At 51.3% G+C, this 13,043-nt stretch overlaps 4 protein-coding genes and 1 non-coding gene across 7 annotated transcripts; 2 read left to right on the top strand and 3 right to left on the bottom strand.

The window, feature by feature from the left end:
• Positions 1-2,305: 2,305 nt before the first annotated feature.
• Positions 2,306-4,930, bottom strand: LOC112348180 (pentatricopeptide repeat-containing protein At3g20730-like). Of its 2 annotated transcripts, none has more exons than XM_024680286.1 (2): positions 2,548-4,930; positions 2,306-2,471 (listed from the first exon to the last, which is right to left on the bottom strand). In XM_024680286.1, the coding sequence occupies exons 1-2, from the start codon at positions 4,880-4,882 to the stop codon at positions 2,458-2,460; spliced, it is 2,349 nt and encodes a 782-aa protein (XP_024536054.1). In that variant the 5' UTR covers positions 4,883-4,930; the 3' UTR covers positions 2,306-2,457. The 2 variants fall into 2 exon arrangements, with proteins under 2 accessions (XP_024536054.1, XP_024536053.1); XM_024680285.1 differs by having other exon boundaries at positions 2,542-4,930.
• Positions 4,931-4,933: 3 nt separating this feature from the next.
• On the top strand, positions 4,934-7,116 carry LOC9629958 (adenylosuccinate lyase). The gene is made up of 10 exons (XM_024680287.1): positions 4,934-5,179; positions 5,241-5,393; positions 5,459-5,674; positions 5,728-5,907; positions 5,975-6,196; positions 6,243-6,359; positions 6,414-6,557; positions 6,611-6,712; positions 6,765-6,833; positions 6,891-7,116. Exons 1-10 carry the CDS (start codon positions 5,000-5,002, stop codon positions 7,083-7,085), a joined length of 1,578 nt encoding a protein of 525 aa, XP_024536055.1. The 5' UTR covers positions 4,934-4,999; the 3' UTR covers positions 7,086-7,116.
• A 10-nt stretch (positions 7,117-7,126) lies between these two features.
• LOC9629600 (calcineurin B-like protein 2) lies at positions 7,127-7,934 on the bottom strand. The gene has a single exon (XM_002975415.2). The coding sequence runs from the start codon at positions 7,932-7,934 to the stop codon at positions 7,284-7,286; it is 651 nt and encodes a 216-aa protein (XP_002975461.1). The 3' UTR covers positions 7,127-7,283.
• Positions 7,935-8,062: 128 nt separating this feature from the next.
• On the top strand, positions 8,063-8,133 carry TRNAG-GCC. The gene has a single exon. It is a non-coding gene; the product is annotated as a tRNA-Gly (tRNA).
• Positions 8,134-8,219: 86 nt separating this feature from the next.
• Positions 8,220-9,290, bottom strand: LOC9629959. 2 transcript variants are annotated; one of them, XM_002975416.2, is made up of 6 exons: positions 9,055-9,290; positions 8,880-8,987; positions 8,719-8,828; positions 8,552-8,652; positions 8,450-8,494; positions 8,220-8,380 (listed from the first exon to the last, which is right to left on the bottom strand). In XM_002975416.2, exons 1-6 carry the CDS (start codon positions 9,245-9,247, stop codon positions 8,293-8,295), a joined length of 645 nt encoding a protein of 214 aa, XP_002975462.1. In that variant the 5' UTR covers positions 9,248-9,290; the 3' UTR covers positions 8,220-8,292. The 2 variants fall into 2 exon arrangements, with proteins under 2 accessions (XP_002975462.1, XP_024536057.1); XM_024680289.1 differs by having other exon boundaries at positions 8,321-8,380; positions 8,450-8,498.
• Between the last annotated feature and the right edge of the window lie 3,753 nt (positions 9,291-13,043).

Consider the following 13,043-nt stretch of genomic DNA (forward strand, 5'->3'; position numbering starts at 1 on the left):
TTCCATAGCTCCATGATCCCTAAATCCAAATAAGAGCATAAATAACAACACCTAGGGCCAAAGTTGGCAATGGAGTTCTCGTGGGCGGAGGATTGTGTCCCAAAAACCGCCAAGGCTAAGCAGCTCGTCAAGAAAGTTGGCGAGCTCAGCAGGACGTTCCTGTGCTCCTCCAGCGGTACGCTGGCGCTTCCCAAGGATGGCCTCTCAATCACGTTTGTCAAGGTATCTCCTTTCTCCTTGCTTTTGTATTGTAAATCGATCATTTGCAGGCCGATGGCTCTCCCGCGTTGCTGACTTTCGATGGGTCAACAAGCCCCTCCCCCGCGGCCGTGGAGGGAATCAAAGCAGCAAAGCCTCCGCTTATCTGCGATCTGGACGTGTATCAACTGGGCAACCTCGCCGCCCCACTCGTCCATGGCTACAGCGTCAAAGCTGAGCTCCACAAGCTCAGCCTTAAAAAGGCCAAAGACAAGTTTGAGCTTGTCCGTGGTGGCGAAGCCAGCTCCTCCACTTGCGTCGGAACTCTAGTGCTGGTTCTTCCGCTGCCACACACCGGCGGCGACGTACTCGTCCGCCCGGCCTCTGGAAAATCCGGCGAGCTCAAGTTCCCCGTTAGAACAAGTGGATCATCAGAGCTTACCTGGGTGGCGTGCCTGCGGCCGCACGGTGTCGACGTCGGCGCGATTGAGTCCGGGCAGCAGCTCACGCTCTGGTACAACCTCCACCGCCTCGAACGCGCTACGGCGAAACGCAAGCGTGATGATCCCAAGAAGCTGCTGGGCGATCCAAAGTCTTCGCCCCTCTACTGGGTCCTCCGGGAGATTTATGAGGACGACAAGTTTTGTCCCGTCGCTGGCTGCATCCTGGGAATCCCAGGCACCGGGGACGAGAACTGGGACGATATGATCGTGCAGATAGCGAAGGCGGCTGGCATGGGTGCCAAGAAGGTGTTGGTGTTTAGCCGGGATGCTGGTGATCCCGAAATGTTACTGGGGGAGAAGGATGACATTCCGGACTATAGCTTAGACTGCACTCAACCGGGATTGAGCAGTGCTAAAGCGGTGGTGTGGTGCCGGGGCTTGAGTTCATTTCGTTGGGAGCACGAGACGGCAGGGAAGTATTACAATGAGTATAATTATGCCAAGGCTGCCGCAGTGATGGTGGTGGTGCCTTGCCTGGACAAGAGGCGAGCAAACCCGGGTGATGACGATGATCGGCTTCAGCACTATGGGATCATCTTGGATGACTCTGATGTATGGGAGGAAGAGTGCACCTTTGAGTATGCCTTCCACGGGGACAATGTCAAGGAGGAAGAGGACGAGGACGAGAGCGGGGAGGACGAGGGCGAAGGGAACGAGAGCAAAGAGGACGAGGATGAGAGCAGGGAGGACGAGGGCGAAGGGGACGAGAGCAAAGAGGACGAGGACGACGAGTGACGAGGGAGCCACTGGAGAAATTTATGGACTGCAATAGGCAATATTAGTAATAGACTCCCACCTTTTGAATAGAAATGACCACCACCACCAAACTAGAACTTGAATACCCAAACGAGCCTCTCCAATCCCCCGTGTTCAAGCATCCATTCAAGGCCATCAGTCTGCTGACGGCTGCTGCCAGATGAATCAGTCTCCCACAGTCTGGCCATGCCGTGCTTAGCAAGCCGCAAGCATGCCTTACCTCCGAGCAGCATGCTCCTATCAGCAGTGGATAAGAAAAAACCAAGAAAAAAAGAACATCGAAACTTGTCAGCGATCTTTGGTTGATCCATGGGATTCACAGCTTGCTGTCATCGTTATAAGTGCATTCATGGACAGTCACTAAAGCTTAAACTGTCCCAAAGACCCAAGGCCAAGGAGCTCGTCAAGAAAGTTGGCGAGCTCAGCAGGACGTTCCTGTGCGCCTCGACTGGTACGCTGCCCATGGCCTCTCAATCTCGTCCAATCAACTCCTGATACGAGCTGATCGTGCTAAAGCCACAAAAGAAATGAGAGAGCAAGAGCGAGATTGAGCGTTACTTTCCTCAAGGTATCTCCTTTAGTCAAAATGCTTTTCCTCGATTGATGCTTCCCTCACAGGCCGCTTGCTGATCTTCGAGCCCTTCCGAAGGAATCAAAGCCGCAAAACCCCCGCTGTCCTGCAATCTGGACGTGTATCAACTGGGCAACCTCGTCGCCCCGCTCGTCCAGGGCTACAGCGTCAAAGCCGAGCTCCACATAAAAAGGCCAAAGATAAGTTTGGCTTGGCAGCAAAATGACGAGTGCCAAAGCAGTGTGGGGCATTGGTTCGTTTCGGTGGGAGCACGAGACAAGCGGGAAGTATTACGAGTTTAACTACCCAAGGAATGCCTGAGCAAGAGGCGGGCAGACCCGGGTGATGAAGCTTGAGAATTATGAGATCATCTTGGAAGCGCACCTTTGAGTATGCCTTTCAGGGGGACGAAGTGAGCAGTCGTTTGATTCATAGACTCCCACCTGAAACCACCACCACGGTGATCATACTGCCCAGTCTATAGAAGAAACGAAGAAGGTGAGATAACTTAACGAGTACCTGTGTAAATGCTCGAAAGCGTCACGTAAGTTGGAGGCTCCTCCGGGACGAGGCCGATACATGTCCGTGCCGCCCGTGTTGCTCGCTCCACATCGCCGTGGACCCTGCAAGCATCCAGCAGCGACGTCAAAACCATGGGATTCGACGGCTGCTTCAAGTGCCCCGCAAACTTCTCGGCCTCCTCCAAGCGTCCGGTGCGTCCTACCAGATCAATCAGGCTGCCATAGTGCTCGCTCGTCGGCAGCAGGCCGTGCTCTCTGGTCATGGAAGTGAAGCACTCGAGCGCTTCCTCCAGCAGGCCGGCGTGCCGGCAGGCCGAGAGGACAATCACGTAAGTGATTGCGTCCGGCTTTACGTCCTCCTGTTGCATCCTCCGAAACGCGAGGATCGTTCCCCTGGCCTTGCCGTGCTGAGCATAAGCCGCAAGCATCGAGTTCCATGCCGCTGTGTCTCTCTCGGCCATCAGCTCAAAAGCAGCCTGTGCTTCCATGAGGCTGCCACTCTTCCCATACATGCTCACGAGCGCCGTTCCCAGAGAGAGCTCTATCGCCAGGCCCCTCTCTCTCACGCAGCCATGGACAGCCTTGCCATCTTTCAGCGAAGGCAAGCTTGCGCATGCGTTAAGAACCGTCGCAAACGTGAGCCTGTCAGGAACCACGGCTTCCAGGAGCATCCGGTGGTATACGTGCAGTGCTTCCCTGTCTTTCCCTTGCTGGAAGCAGGCCGTGATCATCGACGTCCACGATATCAAGTTTCGCAGCTCCATTTTCTCGAACAGGAGACGGGTGTCGCCGAGGCTAGCGCACTTCCCATACATGTCGAGAAGAGAGTTGGCCACGCAGACGTCGTCCTCCAGCCCAGCCTCGGCAGCGTGAGCGTGGACTACCTTCCCAGCTTCGAGAGCTTCTTCGCTGGCGAACGAGTTCAGCAGGGACATGAAAGTTATCCCGTCCGGCTTGACACCTTCCAGTTGAATCCGCTGGTAGAGCCGGAAAGCTTGCGAGGAGCACTTGGCGTCGGCATAAACTCCAAACATGGTGTTCCAGGAGACGAGATTTCGCGAGCTCATGTCGTAGAAAACACGCTCCGAGTCTTCCAGAGCCCCGCATTTGCCATACATGTTGATCAGCGCAGTCCGGACCACGAGATCCGGGTCGCAGCGAACGTACTCGTGAATCATCCGGCCCGTCCGAAGAGCTGCTGGACCGGAGCACGCATTGAGCAAGCTCACAAACGTAGCTTTCGTCGGCCTTTTCCCTTCCAGCAGCATCTTGTAGAAGAGCTTGAGCGTGTCTCCATAGCTACCGAGCTCCGCGGACGCTGCGATGATCGCGTTGTAAGACACCACGTCCTTGTCCAGGATCATCCGGAAAGCCTTCCTCGCCTCGGCCAGGCAGCCACACTTGCTGTACAAGTTGACGAGAGCTGTCCCGACTAGAACGTTGGAGATCAATCCGCCAGCGGCAGCCTTCTCGTGGATGATCCTCCCTTGTTCTAGATCACCCGAGTCGGCACAGGCATTGAGCACCGCCACGAAAGTCACCTCGTTCGGAGCCACCAGCTTCAGCTCCATCTTCTGGAAGTTCTCCAGAGCTTGATCGTAGAACCCATGGTTGGCGTAGGCAGTGATCAATGCTGTCCAGCTTATCACCGTCTTCTCGCGGACTCCATCGAAGATCTCTCGCGCGGCATCCACGTCTCCGCATTTGCCAAACATGTTGACGAGCGCGGTCCCGACGGTGGAGTCCTTGCAGTGCTCGGTCTCTCCAACGTTTCTGGAAAGGAGATAGGCCTCTCGAGCAAAAGGCCCGCGAGCGCAAACATCGATGGCCGTGAAGAAGGTGACCCTGTTTGGAGCAATCCCCGCGAGCAGCATCCTCTGGTAGATCTCAAACGCCTTCCAGAGCTCACCGTTCTGCGAGAAGGCCGTGATCATCGACGTCCACGACACCACGGTCGTGGATCGCATCGCCTGGAACACAGCATAGGCGCGCGCGGGGCTGCCGCATTTGCCATACATTTTGATGAGATTGTTGTGGACGAAGACGTTGTTGTCGTCGATCCCGGCCCTGGCGAGGTTCTCGTGGACTTGGATCCCCAGAGCCAGGGATCTCTCGCAGGAACACACCTGGAGGAGGTGGAAGTAGAGCTCTGGATCCGGCCGCGCCTGCGCATTGATGCTCCCCAGAGCGTCCCTCACCTGGCCGAGATTTTGGATCGTGCTCTGGTACCCCAGGCATTCCTTCAAGATCGCCTTCTTCTTGCCCTCCTCGGTGCCGATAGCTGACGATCGCACAAATTGGATACATTTCTTGCCGCTGCTCCTGCGGATCATGAGATCGCTGGATCATCCATCGCGCCTCTCGGAAGAACCCTAATTTCTGCTCATAAGAAGAGAAATAAGCTTTCTTGTTGGATGCGCGGCTCCGGCGTGGCGGGTTTAGGGTTTTAGATGTCTTCCTCGATCGCGCTGCTCGGTCCCTGTGGATTGGTCGCCAGGAGTAGTAACAGCGCAGTGCCTCGCGCCTTGCAAATCGATCGCGGAGGCCAGAGATTGAGAATGCCGCCAGCGATCGCTGCTGCGCGGCTAGATATTTCGGAGACCAGCGCCATAGGGACAAATTTTCCTGAGGTATCGATGTTTTGTTCTTCCTCTTTTTCCATGCTAGAGATCGTTTCTCTTTGATTGACAGGCTCTTTCAAGCTTCGTAAGCCCGTCTGAGGGCCTGGAACTCACGGAACTCACTGCGATCTCGCCTCTAGACGGTCGATACGCGAACAAAGTGAAGTTTCTAAGAACCATTTTCAGCGAGTATGCGCTCATTCGCTATCGAGTCATTGTAGAGGTGCGTTGGCTTGCTTGATAGCTCTAGAACAAATTTCCTTGACAGTCTCGTCCTTGTTCTTTCAGGTCCAGTGGCTGCTAAAGCTGTCACAAATTCCAGAGCTGAAAGAAGTTCCACCTTTTACGGACAACGCAAGGTCGTTTCTACTGGGTGTTCTTGCCGATTTCAACGTGAACGATGGAGCTGCTGTGAAGAATTTCGAGAGAGTGACAAACCACGACGTCAAGGCTATTGAGTATTTTCTCAAAGGTAGAATCAAGGATCATCCAGAACTTTCAAAAGTAAGTGACTCTTCCTTTTTACAATGAATGTTCTATCGTCTTGGTGTTTCCAGGTGCTCGAGTTCATACACTTTGGCTGCACTTCCGAAGACATAAACAATTTAGCATACGCTTTGATGCTCCTCAATGGTCGAGAGCATTTACTGAAGAAAATGGACGAGGTCATATCAGCTATACGATCCCTTGCCCATAAGCACGCGAATGTGCCAATGCTTTCACGGACTCATGGACAGGCAAGCGTTTTTTACGTTTTCTAAACTTTATCTTTTCATTAGTCGCCTTACTTGTTTTATAATATAGCCAGCGTCACCAAGCACCATTGGGAAAGAAATGGCTAACTTCTGCTACAGAATGGAGCTCCAGCGCAACCAAGTTGCTTCCGTGAGCATCAAAGGAAAAATGGCTGGAGCAGTCGGAAACTACAACGCGCATTGTTTCACGTATCCGGAAATCAAGTGGGAAGCTGTCGCTGAGTCTTTTGTCACGTCCTTGGGCGTGGATTTCAACCCATACACGACTCAGGTACTACAACCTTTTTCTTCTTGTGTTACTAAAAGTCGATCAACAGATTGAGCCCCATGACTGTATAGCCGAGCTCTTCGATGCTGTGAGGCGATTCGGAAACATCCTCGAGGACTTCGACCGCGATATGTGGGCTTATATCTCGTTGGGGTACTTCAAGCAGGCAAGCTACTGGCTTTTTCGATGTTTGTTTGGATGATTTTTTTTCCATCAGTAGAAAGTTGTCCCAGGCGAGGTTGGATCGTCCACGATGCCGCATAAAGTTAATCCCATCGACTTCGAGAACAGCGAAGGCAACCTTGGATTGGCAAAGTCTTGGTTGTCTCACTTGGGCTCCAAGCTTCAAGTCTCCAGAATGCAGGTAAGCTGCCTTTTGTAGCAGAACAACTCGTCATGGATCGTGATCTTTTGCAGCGGGATCTCACTGACTCAACTGTTCTTCGTCAAATCGGCCAAGTTCTCGCGCTGTGCGTGCTTTCGTACGACAGCACGTTGAGAGGAATAAACAAGCTCGAGGTCCGTGCTTGAAGTTTCGAGTCCATAACAAATCCCGTGCGTGATGATTCAGGTAGACGAAGCTGCAACACGGCGAGATCTCGACGCAACGTGGGAGGTTCTCGCGGAACCCATCCAGATGGTATGTTTTCCCGTTTGAAACCCACAGCTAAAACCGATCGATCGCTGGTTTTCACAGATGATGCGACGCTACGGCATCGAGAAGCCTTACGAGAAGCTCAAGGAGTTCACGCGCGGGGCTGCGGTGACCAAAGAGAGCATGCGCGAGTTTATAGAGACTCTAGATCTTCCAGAGGCGGCCAAGGAGCGCTTGAGGCTCTTGACGCCACACACGTACTGCGGCAAAGCCGCGGAGCTTGCTTCTAATGTTTGACACAATCAAATCTTTCACAGTATACTGTTAATGTCCATCAGGTTTGAATTTATTGTTGATACAAGATGATATGTTCTCATTGTTTATAAACATGGTTTGATATGTTCGCAAATTTGTTGATTGGTTCTCAAAGGTAGTTTTTACGTTACAAGGCTTCCTCTTGGGTCAGAGTTATGTTACCAAAATATTCTCGGGAGGTCAACTATGGTCAAGAGAGTTGACCTCCGGATTATAGTCAACGACGTGGAAGATGAAGTCGGGGTACGCGAGCGTGAGCTCCTGGAGCGCCTTTAGCGTGAGCGGCCGCAAGATTGTCTCGTGCTTGGCCACCATCGCCCTCCACTCATCGCGATCGATCCTCCCATCCAGATTGGTATCCGCCTCGGCGAACGTAGCATCCACGATGGGATCCAAGTTCGTCCCCGACGGTAGCGCGCCCGCGAGGAACCCCTCGATGTCGGACTTGACCAGGAAGCCCTTGCGCTGGAGGTCGTAGAAATCGAACATGAACTTGATCTTGGCGTCGCGCGGCGTGCTGGGATGGAAGACCGCGAGGCCGCGCGCAAACTCGTCGAAATTCAGCCGCCCATCTCGGTCCACATCGAACATGTCGAAGAAGCGCGCGCTCATCCGGCAGCCCTGCGCCCAGGTGGCCTTGCTCAGCTTGAAGCTGCGATCCTCGCCCTGGCACAGACTAGCGAAGAGCTCGTGGAGGGCTTCGAGCTCGCAGACCTGGAAGGGCGTGGCGCTGGCGATCTTGGCCAGGCAGTCGATGTTGTAGAGCTTGTCTTTCGGGGGAGCGCCGCCGCCAAAGCAAGAGAAAACCCACTTGGAAATCAGACTGGCCATCCAATGGAAGAGCCCTAATCTGCTCTCGTTCTATATATATATGGGATTCGCTAAAAAGGTACATCCCATCCAAGAATATGCCAGGTTAGGGTTCGTGGAACGATTATAAGTTATATCATCCATCTAAAGCACTGCTGGTCTAGTGGTAGAATAGTTCCCTGCCACGGAACAGACCCGGGTTCGATTCCCGGGCAGTGCAACCACTCAATTTGTTCTCCAAGTAAACTGAGCTTCATATAGTTTTTATACTTAAATTCCTGCTTCGAATCTGCTTAGTGCAGCGTATGTAAGCTCGAAAGCATTTTCTCCTGTTCAACAAAGTTTATACTTGTGAAATCTTTGAATTTCTACATAAGATTTATGCAATGCCAAGACAGGCCCGAATTCCTGCTTCGAATGTGCTTAGTGCAGCGTATGTAAGCTCGAAAGCATTTGCTACTTCAGTCCTGTTCAACAAAGAAGAGTAAACTTAAACTATACGTACTCTAAAAAATGTTCAAGGAACACACACTTACGATGAAGTAGGGGCTGTCACAGACTCATCTAAATACGTGAATGACCTGTCTTAAAGAAAACTTAGAATTCTAGGATGAGATCTTTCAAGTACATGGCCATACCTTATCAGATTTTCCAATGCCAAGTAGGCCTTGATCTTCACCGGATCAGAGTTATCGAGCAAAGACGCCGCATTCTTGACAAGGAGTCTAAATGTACACACCTGATCATCAAAATGGAAGTTTTGTACTTGAGACAGAGAGAGTAATAAGAAAAGTTTGTAAGAGACCTCTACACCTGTGCGGCTCTGAAGATCCAAGATTGATCCAGCTTCCACGGGGATGCAATCACGAGCAGCAATCCTGATGAGATTTCCCGCTTCTAATGGATTTGACGAACCTGCAAATTTACATGAAAATCTTGGGGCACGAAGAAAGAGCTTGACTTAACTGAAAAGAAGAAACGCACTCTCCAAACGTTCTCGTGAGCGAGCAATTGGTACCAGCAAAAAATCTGCTGTTCGTTTCTTCTGTTGTTTGAGCCATTCCTTTGGTCCTGCTGGAACAACAATTTAGAGATCTCTATCATGCAAAAACTCTAAAGAAGAAGTATATAAGCTTCTCACAAGTCCCCAAAGAAAATGCTTGGGCCGTGTCGATCTTCTGCGAGCAAGCTGTGATGGCCACTGCCAGTGAAACTAAGCTCAATCTCCGGCTAGCAGTGCTGCATTTCGTAGAGACACTCTTGTCTGCCTGCTGGAGTGAAAACTGGTGAATTTCACTGTGGCGTGCCTCCATAGTTGCCGCCGCCATAGCCATTCTCGCCAAATCCTGTTATCCTTCCACGTTGCAAGAGAATATATTAAAGTAATTGACCCTAAATTTTGTTAATTACAGGTAGGAGGCTTATAATCTTGAGCTTAGAATTGTTTGCTCTAGTTGAGTCCGCCAGCTGCAGCATAACATCGCAAGGGCGTTCTTTCAAGATCCAATTCGATCAACATGGAGATATCTGTGAAGCTCGCTTTTGTCATGTTAGCATCTCCAATGTGTCTCTTGAATTGCGCAGCTCCATCGAACGCGGACGCCACAATCGACTGTCAGATGGGCGACTTCCAGGACGTGGACACCTTCCCTATCGGTATCTGCAAATGCAGCGAAGGATGGACCAACATTCTGGGCTCGCCCTATCTCCCCTGTGGAATACCAAAGTGTAAGAATCATGTACCCATGCTTTGTGCCTCGAGCTTTATCTCTTCTTTGCTCAATCCAGGCGACTTTAAAATGAGCTGCGATGGAGTGGATCCCGGCTCCCCACCACCAACCCCAAATATCTCATTCAGTCGTAAGCGCTCGTGCCAGATGTGCTTTGATGATCGTTTCTCTGGCAGCTTGTTTGATCCCTTCCATCTGTGGCGAGGGTGGAGACTGCATATCACAAGGACTGAGCTTCGCCTACACTTGTGTGTGTCGCAACGGATACAGAAACCTGCTGAATCTTACGTCGGGAGTGTGCTTTCGAGACTGTAAGTTGTCAAGTTCCAAAGGTTGACGGACATATTAAGGGCCATGCAGGCCAACTTGGCGAAGGATGCCAGAATTTGGGGCTTGGAATCAACCCAAGGATTGAACCGCTGTCGCCACCAGCACCAATCCCACTCCAAAATAGTGAAGATCAAAGTGGTCTAAGCAAAGCATTCTAACATTTGCTTATTCCTGCAGAGGGTACCTGGCTGCTTCCATCGCCATTCCTTCTAGTGCTTGTGCTCCTTGTCACCATGATCACAACTCTTCTGGGCATATAGCTGTTTGACAATATTTTAAAGTAGCGTAACTTTGCTGTTGCATGTAAAGGAACCGACTTGAACTCCATGATCCTGGCTTGTTTCATCGCTCGAGCTCATCCATTTTATTACACAGCACCATGTTTTGTCAAATCAAGTCGAAGCCTTTCAGCACCTCAGTCCTGCAAAGAAAACGATCAAAAGAAATCTTCGAAGAACACACACTTACGCGCTGTAACCGACTTAAACGACCTGTCTCAAAGAAAACAAAAGAAATCTAGCATGAGATCATTGAAATACATTGCCATACCTTTTCAGAATTTCTAATGCACCGGATTAGAGTTACGCTGCATTCTTGACCAGGAGTCTAAAAGTTCACACTTGATCATCAAAACGTTTGTGCTCGAGGAGAAAAAGTATATAATAAACTTCTGCACGTGTGTGGCTCTGAAGATCCGGGAGGGATTAGAAATTGGTACCTCATTTGTTAGATTAAGGTGTGATCTAGAGAAACTAAGCTCTCTGGCTAGCAGCGCTACATTTCGTAGCTGCTGAAATGAAAACCGCGTTGTTAATAGCAAACTTGAGGTAAATTAAACATAATCTATAATTAATTAATATTTTAAATTTTAGAGGTTAAAATTTGTTTGCTCTTGTTGAGTCCGCCAGCTGCAACATAACATCCGCAAGGGCGTTCCAAAGCGATGAACATGGAAATATTTGTGAAGCTCTCTTTTTTCGCGCTCGCGTCAATGTTGGCATCTCCAAGTCCGTGAATGCTTTTTGTTTAAATCTTGACTCCTCTAAATCTCTTGAATACACAGCTCCATCGATCGCGGATGCTATAATAGACTGTCAGCAGGGTAGCTTTCAGGACGGTGTCTGCAAATGCAGCGAAGGATGGACCAACTTTCTGGGCTCGCCCTATCTCCCCTGTGGAATACCAAAGTGTAAGATTCACGTAGTCCGGTAGCTTTAATTCCACACCTCAATCCAGGCGACTTTAGGATGAGCTGCGATGGAGTGGATCCCAGTACCCCAGCACCACCCCCAAATTTCTCAATCAGTCGTAAGCGCTCGCGATTCCTCTCCCAGATTTGCTCTGATCGTTTCTGGCAGCTTGTTTGATCCCTTTCATCTGTGGCGAGGGCGGGGACTGCATATCACAAAAGTTGAGCTTGGCGTACACTTGCGTGTGTCGCAAGGGATACAGAAACCTGCTGAACTCTACGTCGGGAATGTGCTTTAGGGACTGTAAGTTCTGAAGTTTCAAAGGTGTTGATGGACATATCAATGCGCGACGAATCGCCATGCAGGCCAAGTTGGCATGGGATGCCAGGATTTGGGGCTTGGAATTAACCCAATGATTGAACCTCCGCCGCCACCACCACCAGTCCTATTTCAAAATAGTGAAGAATCTCAAAGTGTTCTAAAAGCAAAGTATCCTAACATTTGGTTTTCCCTGCAGAGGGTACCTGGCTGCTTCCATCGCCACAGCTTCTAGTGCTCGTCCTCGTTGTTGCCATGACCACGACTCTGGGCAAATAGATGTTTGACAATATTGTAATCCGCAAAGAAGTAGCAAAGTTGTACGTTGCATGCAAAGTAATCGACTCGAGGCCCGATCACTAGAGCTCATACATTTGATCACACAGCACCACTTTTGTCAAGTCAAGCTTAAATCTCTGGAAGCCCTTGCATCTGTGGTCCAAAAGCTTGACTTCCCCGGTCCACAAAGTCATCCAAAGTTGGAGCTCTCTCGCAATCTTGTGATCACAGTCCAAAAGGAGAAAATTACTCAAGCTTTACAGACCTCTGAAAGAGCCACGGTGATGGCAGCACTTCTTCTTCTTCTTTTTCTTCGAGCTTTGCCACAGTGATGGCAGCACTTCTTCTTCTTTTTGTTCTTGTTCTTCTTCTTGCGACCATCGCATCCCCGGCTCGCTACGAATGGGATCGCGATTGGAAGGTGTTCAACAATGCGAGCTTGAGGACGATACCAGCCGGAATGGAATATGGAAGCTTTCGCCAAGTGGTGGACGGTCGCGGCCATCCAATCTCGAGCGACAACAGCACGCTGTGCCTCGCCTTCCTCGACTTGAACAGCACCGGCGGCTTCTACCTCTCGGTGATGCTGGGAGTCCACACGAACCAGGCGGTTCCCATCTGGACCGCGAACCGGAACTCCCCAGTCTCGAGCAACGCCGCCATCCAGATCCTCAGCGGCGAGATGCGGCTCGTCGACTCGCAGAACCAGCGCGTCTGGAGTCCCTTCAAGCTCGGGATCCGCGGCATGGAGCTCACCGAAGACGGCAACTTACGGCTCTTCGACGATCAAGACGCGACGCTGTGGCAAACTTTCGACGATCCGGTCGACGTTCTCATGCCCGGCCAGAGGTTCCGGACTGGCAGCAAGCTGGTGGCGAGCTCCGACAAGTCGAGCATGGCCGAGGGCCTGTTCGTGACGAGCGTCGAGGTAAGCGGCCTAGCTCTCTACTTGAGGTCCTCGGACGCGATGGTGGCGCCGCAAGCTTATAGCATCTCGACCATGCAGAGCACCGTCGTGAAGAGGCAGCTTAGCACGGTTCTCCACGAGTGTCCCTCGTACCACGCCGTGTTCTCGTTCTCCGGTGCCGACTATGTGCTCGAGTACGAGGCCAAGGATAACTCCACGGCCGCGTCTGGCTTGCTGCCGTGCTCGGCTCCTCGGAGAGTCCACTTCCCGTTCATCGACACCGGCTTGGAGTTGAGGTTCCTCCGCCTCGAGCACACCGGCGACCTTGTATCGTATGGCTTCGACTCGAGCTCGGGCTCGTGGAAGGCGGACTTTA

Source organism: Selaginella moellendorffii, unplaced genomic scaffold, assembly GCF_000143415.4.
Source record: "Selaginella moellendorffii unplaced genomic scaffold, v1.0 SELMOscaffold_27, whole genome shotgun sequence".
Lineage (NCBI taxonomy): Eukaryota > Viridiplantae > Streptophyta > Lycopodiopsida > Selaginellales > Selaginellaceae > Selaginella > Selaginella moellendorffii.

Bases quoted from the DNA above. Each gene is read 5' to 3' on its own strand.
- LOC112348180 (XM_024680285.1), bottom strand. From the start codon at position 4,882: ATGATCCGCAGGAGCAGCGGCAAGAAATGTATCCAATTTGTGCGATCG.
- LOC9629958 (XM_024680287.1), top strand. From the start codon at position 5,000: ATGTCTTCCTCGATCGCGCTGCTCGGTCCCTGTGGATTGGTCGCCAGG. The intron at 6,197-6,242 runs GTACTACAACCT...GTCGATCAACAG, and splicing joins TCAACCCATACACGACTCAG to ATTGAGCCCCATGACTGTAT. The intron at 6,834-6,890 runs GTATGTTTTCCC...TGGTTTTCACAG, and splicing joins TCGCGGAACCCATCCAGATG to ATGATGCGACGCTACGGCAT.
- LOC9629600 (XM_002975415.2), bottom strand. From the start codon at position 7,934: ATGGCCAGTCTGATTTCCAAGTGGGTTTTCTCTTGCTTTGGCGGCGGC.
- LOC9629959 (XM_002975416.2), bottom strand. From the start codon at position 9,247: ATGGCTATGGCGGCGGCAACTATGGAGGCACGCCACAGTGAAATTCAC. The intron at 8,653-8,718 runs GTCTCTTACAAA...TTTGATGATCAG, and splicing joins AGAGCCGCACAGGTGTAGAG to GTGTGTACATTTAGACTCCT. The intron at 8,381-8,449 runs GTAAGTGTGTGT...TTTGTTGAACAG, and splicing joins GTGACAGCCCCTACTTCATC to GACTGAAGTAGCAAATGCTT.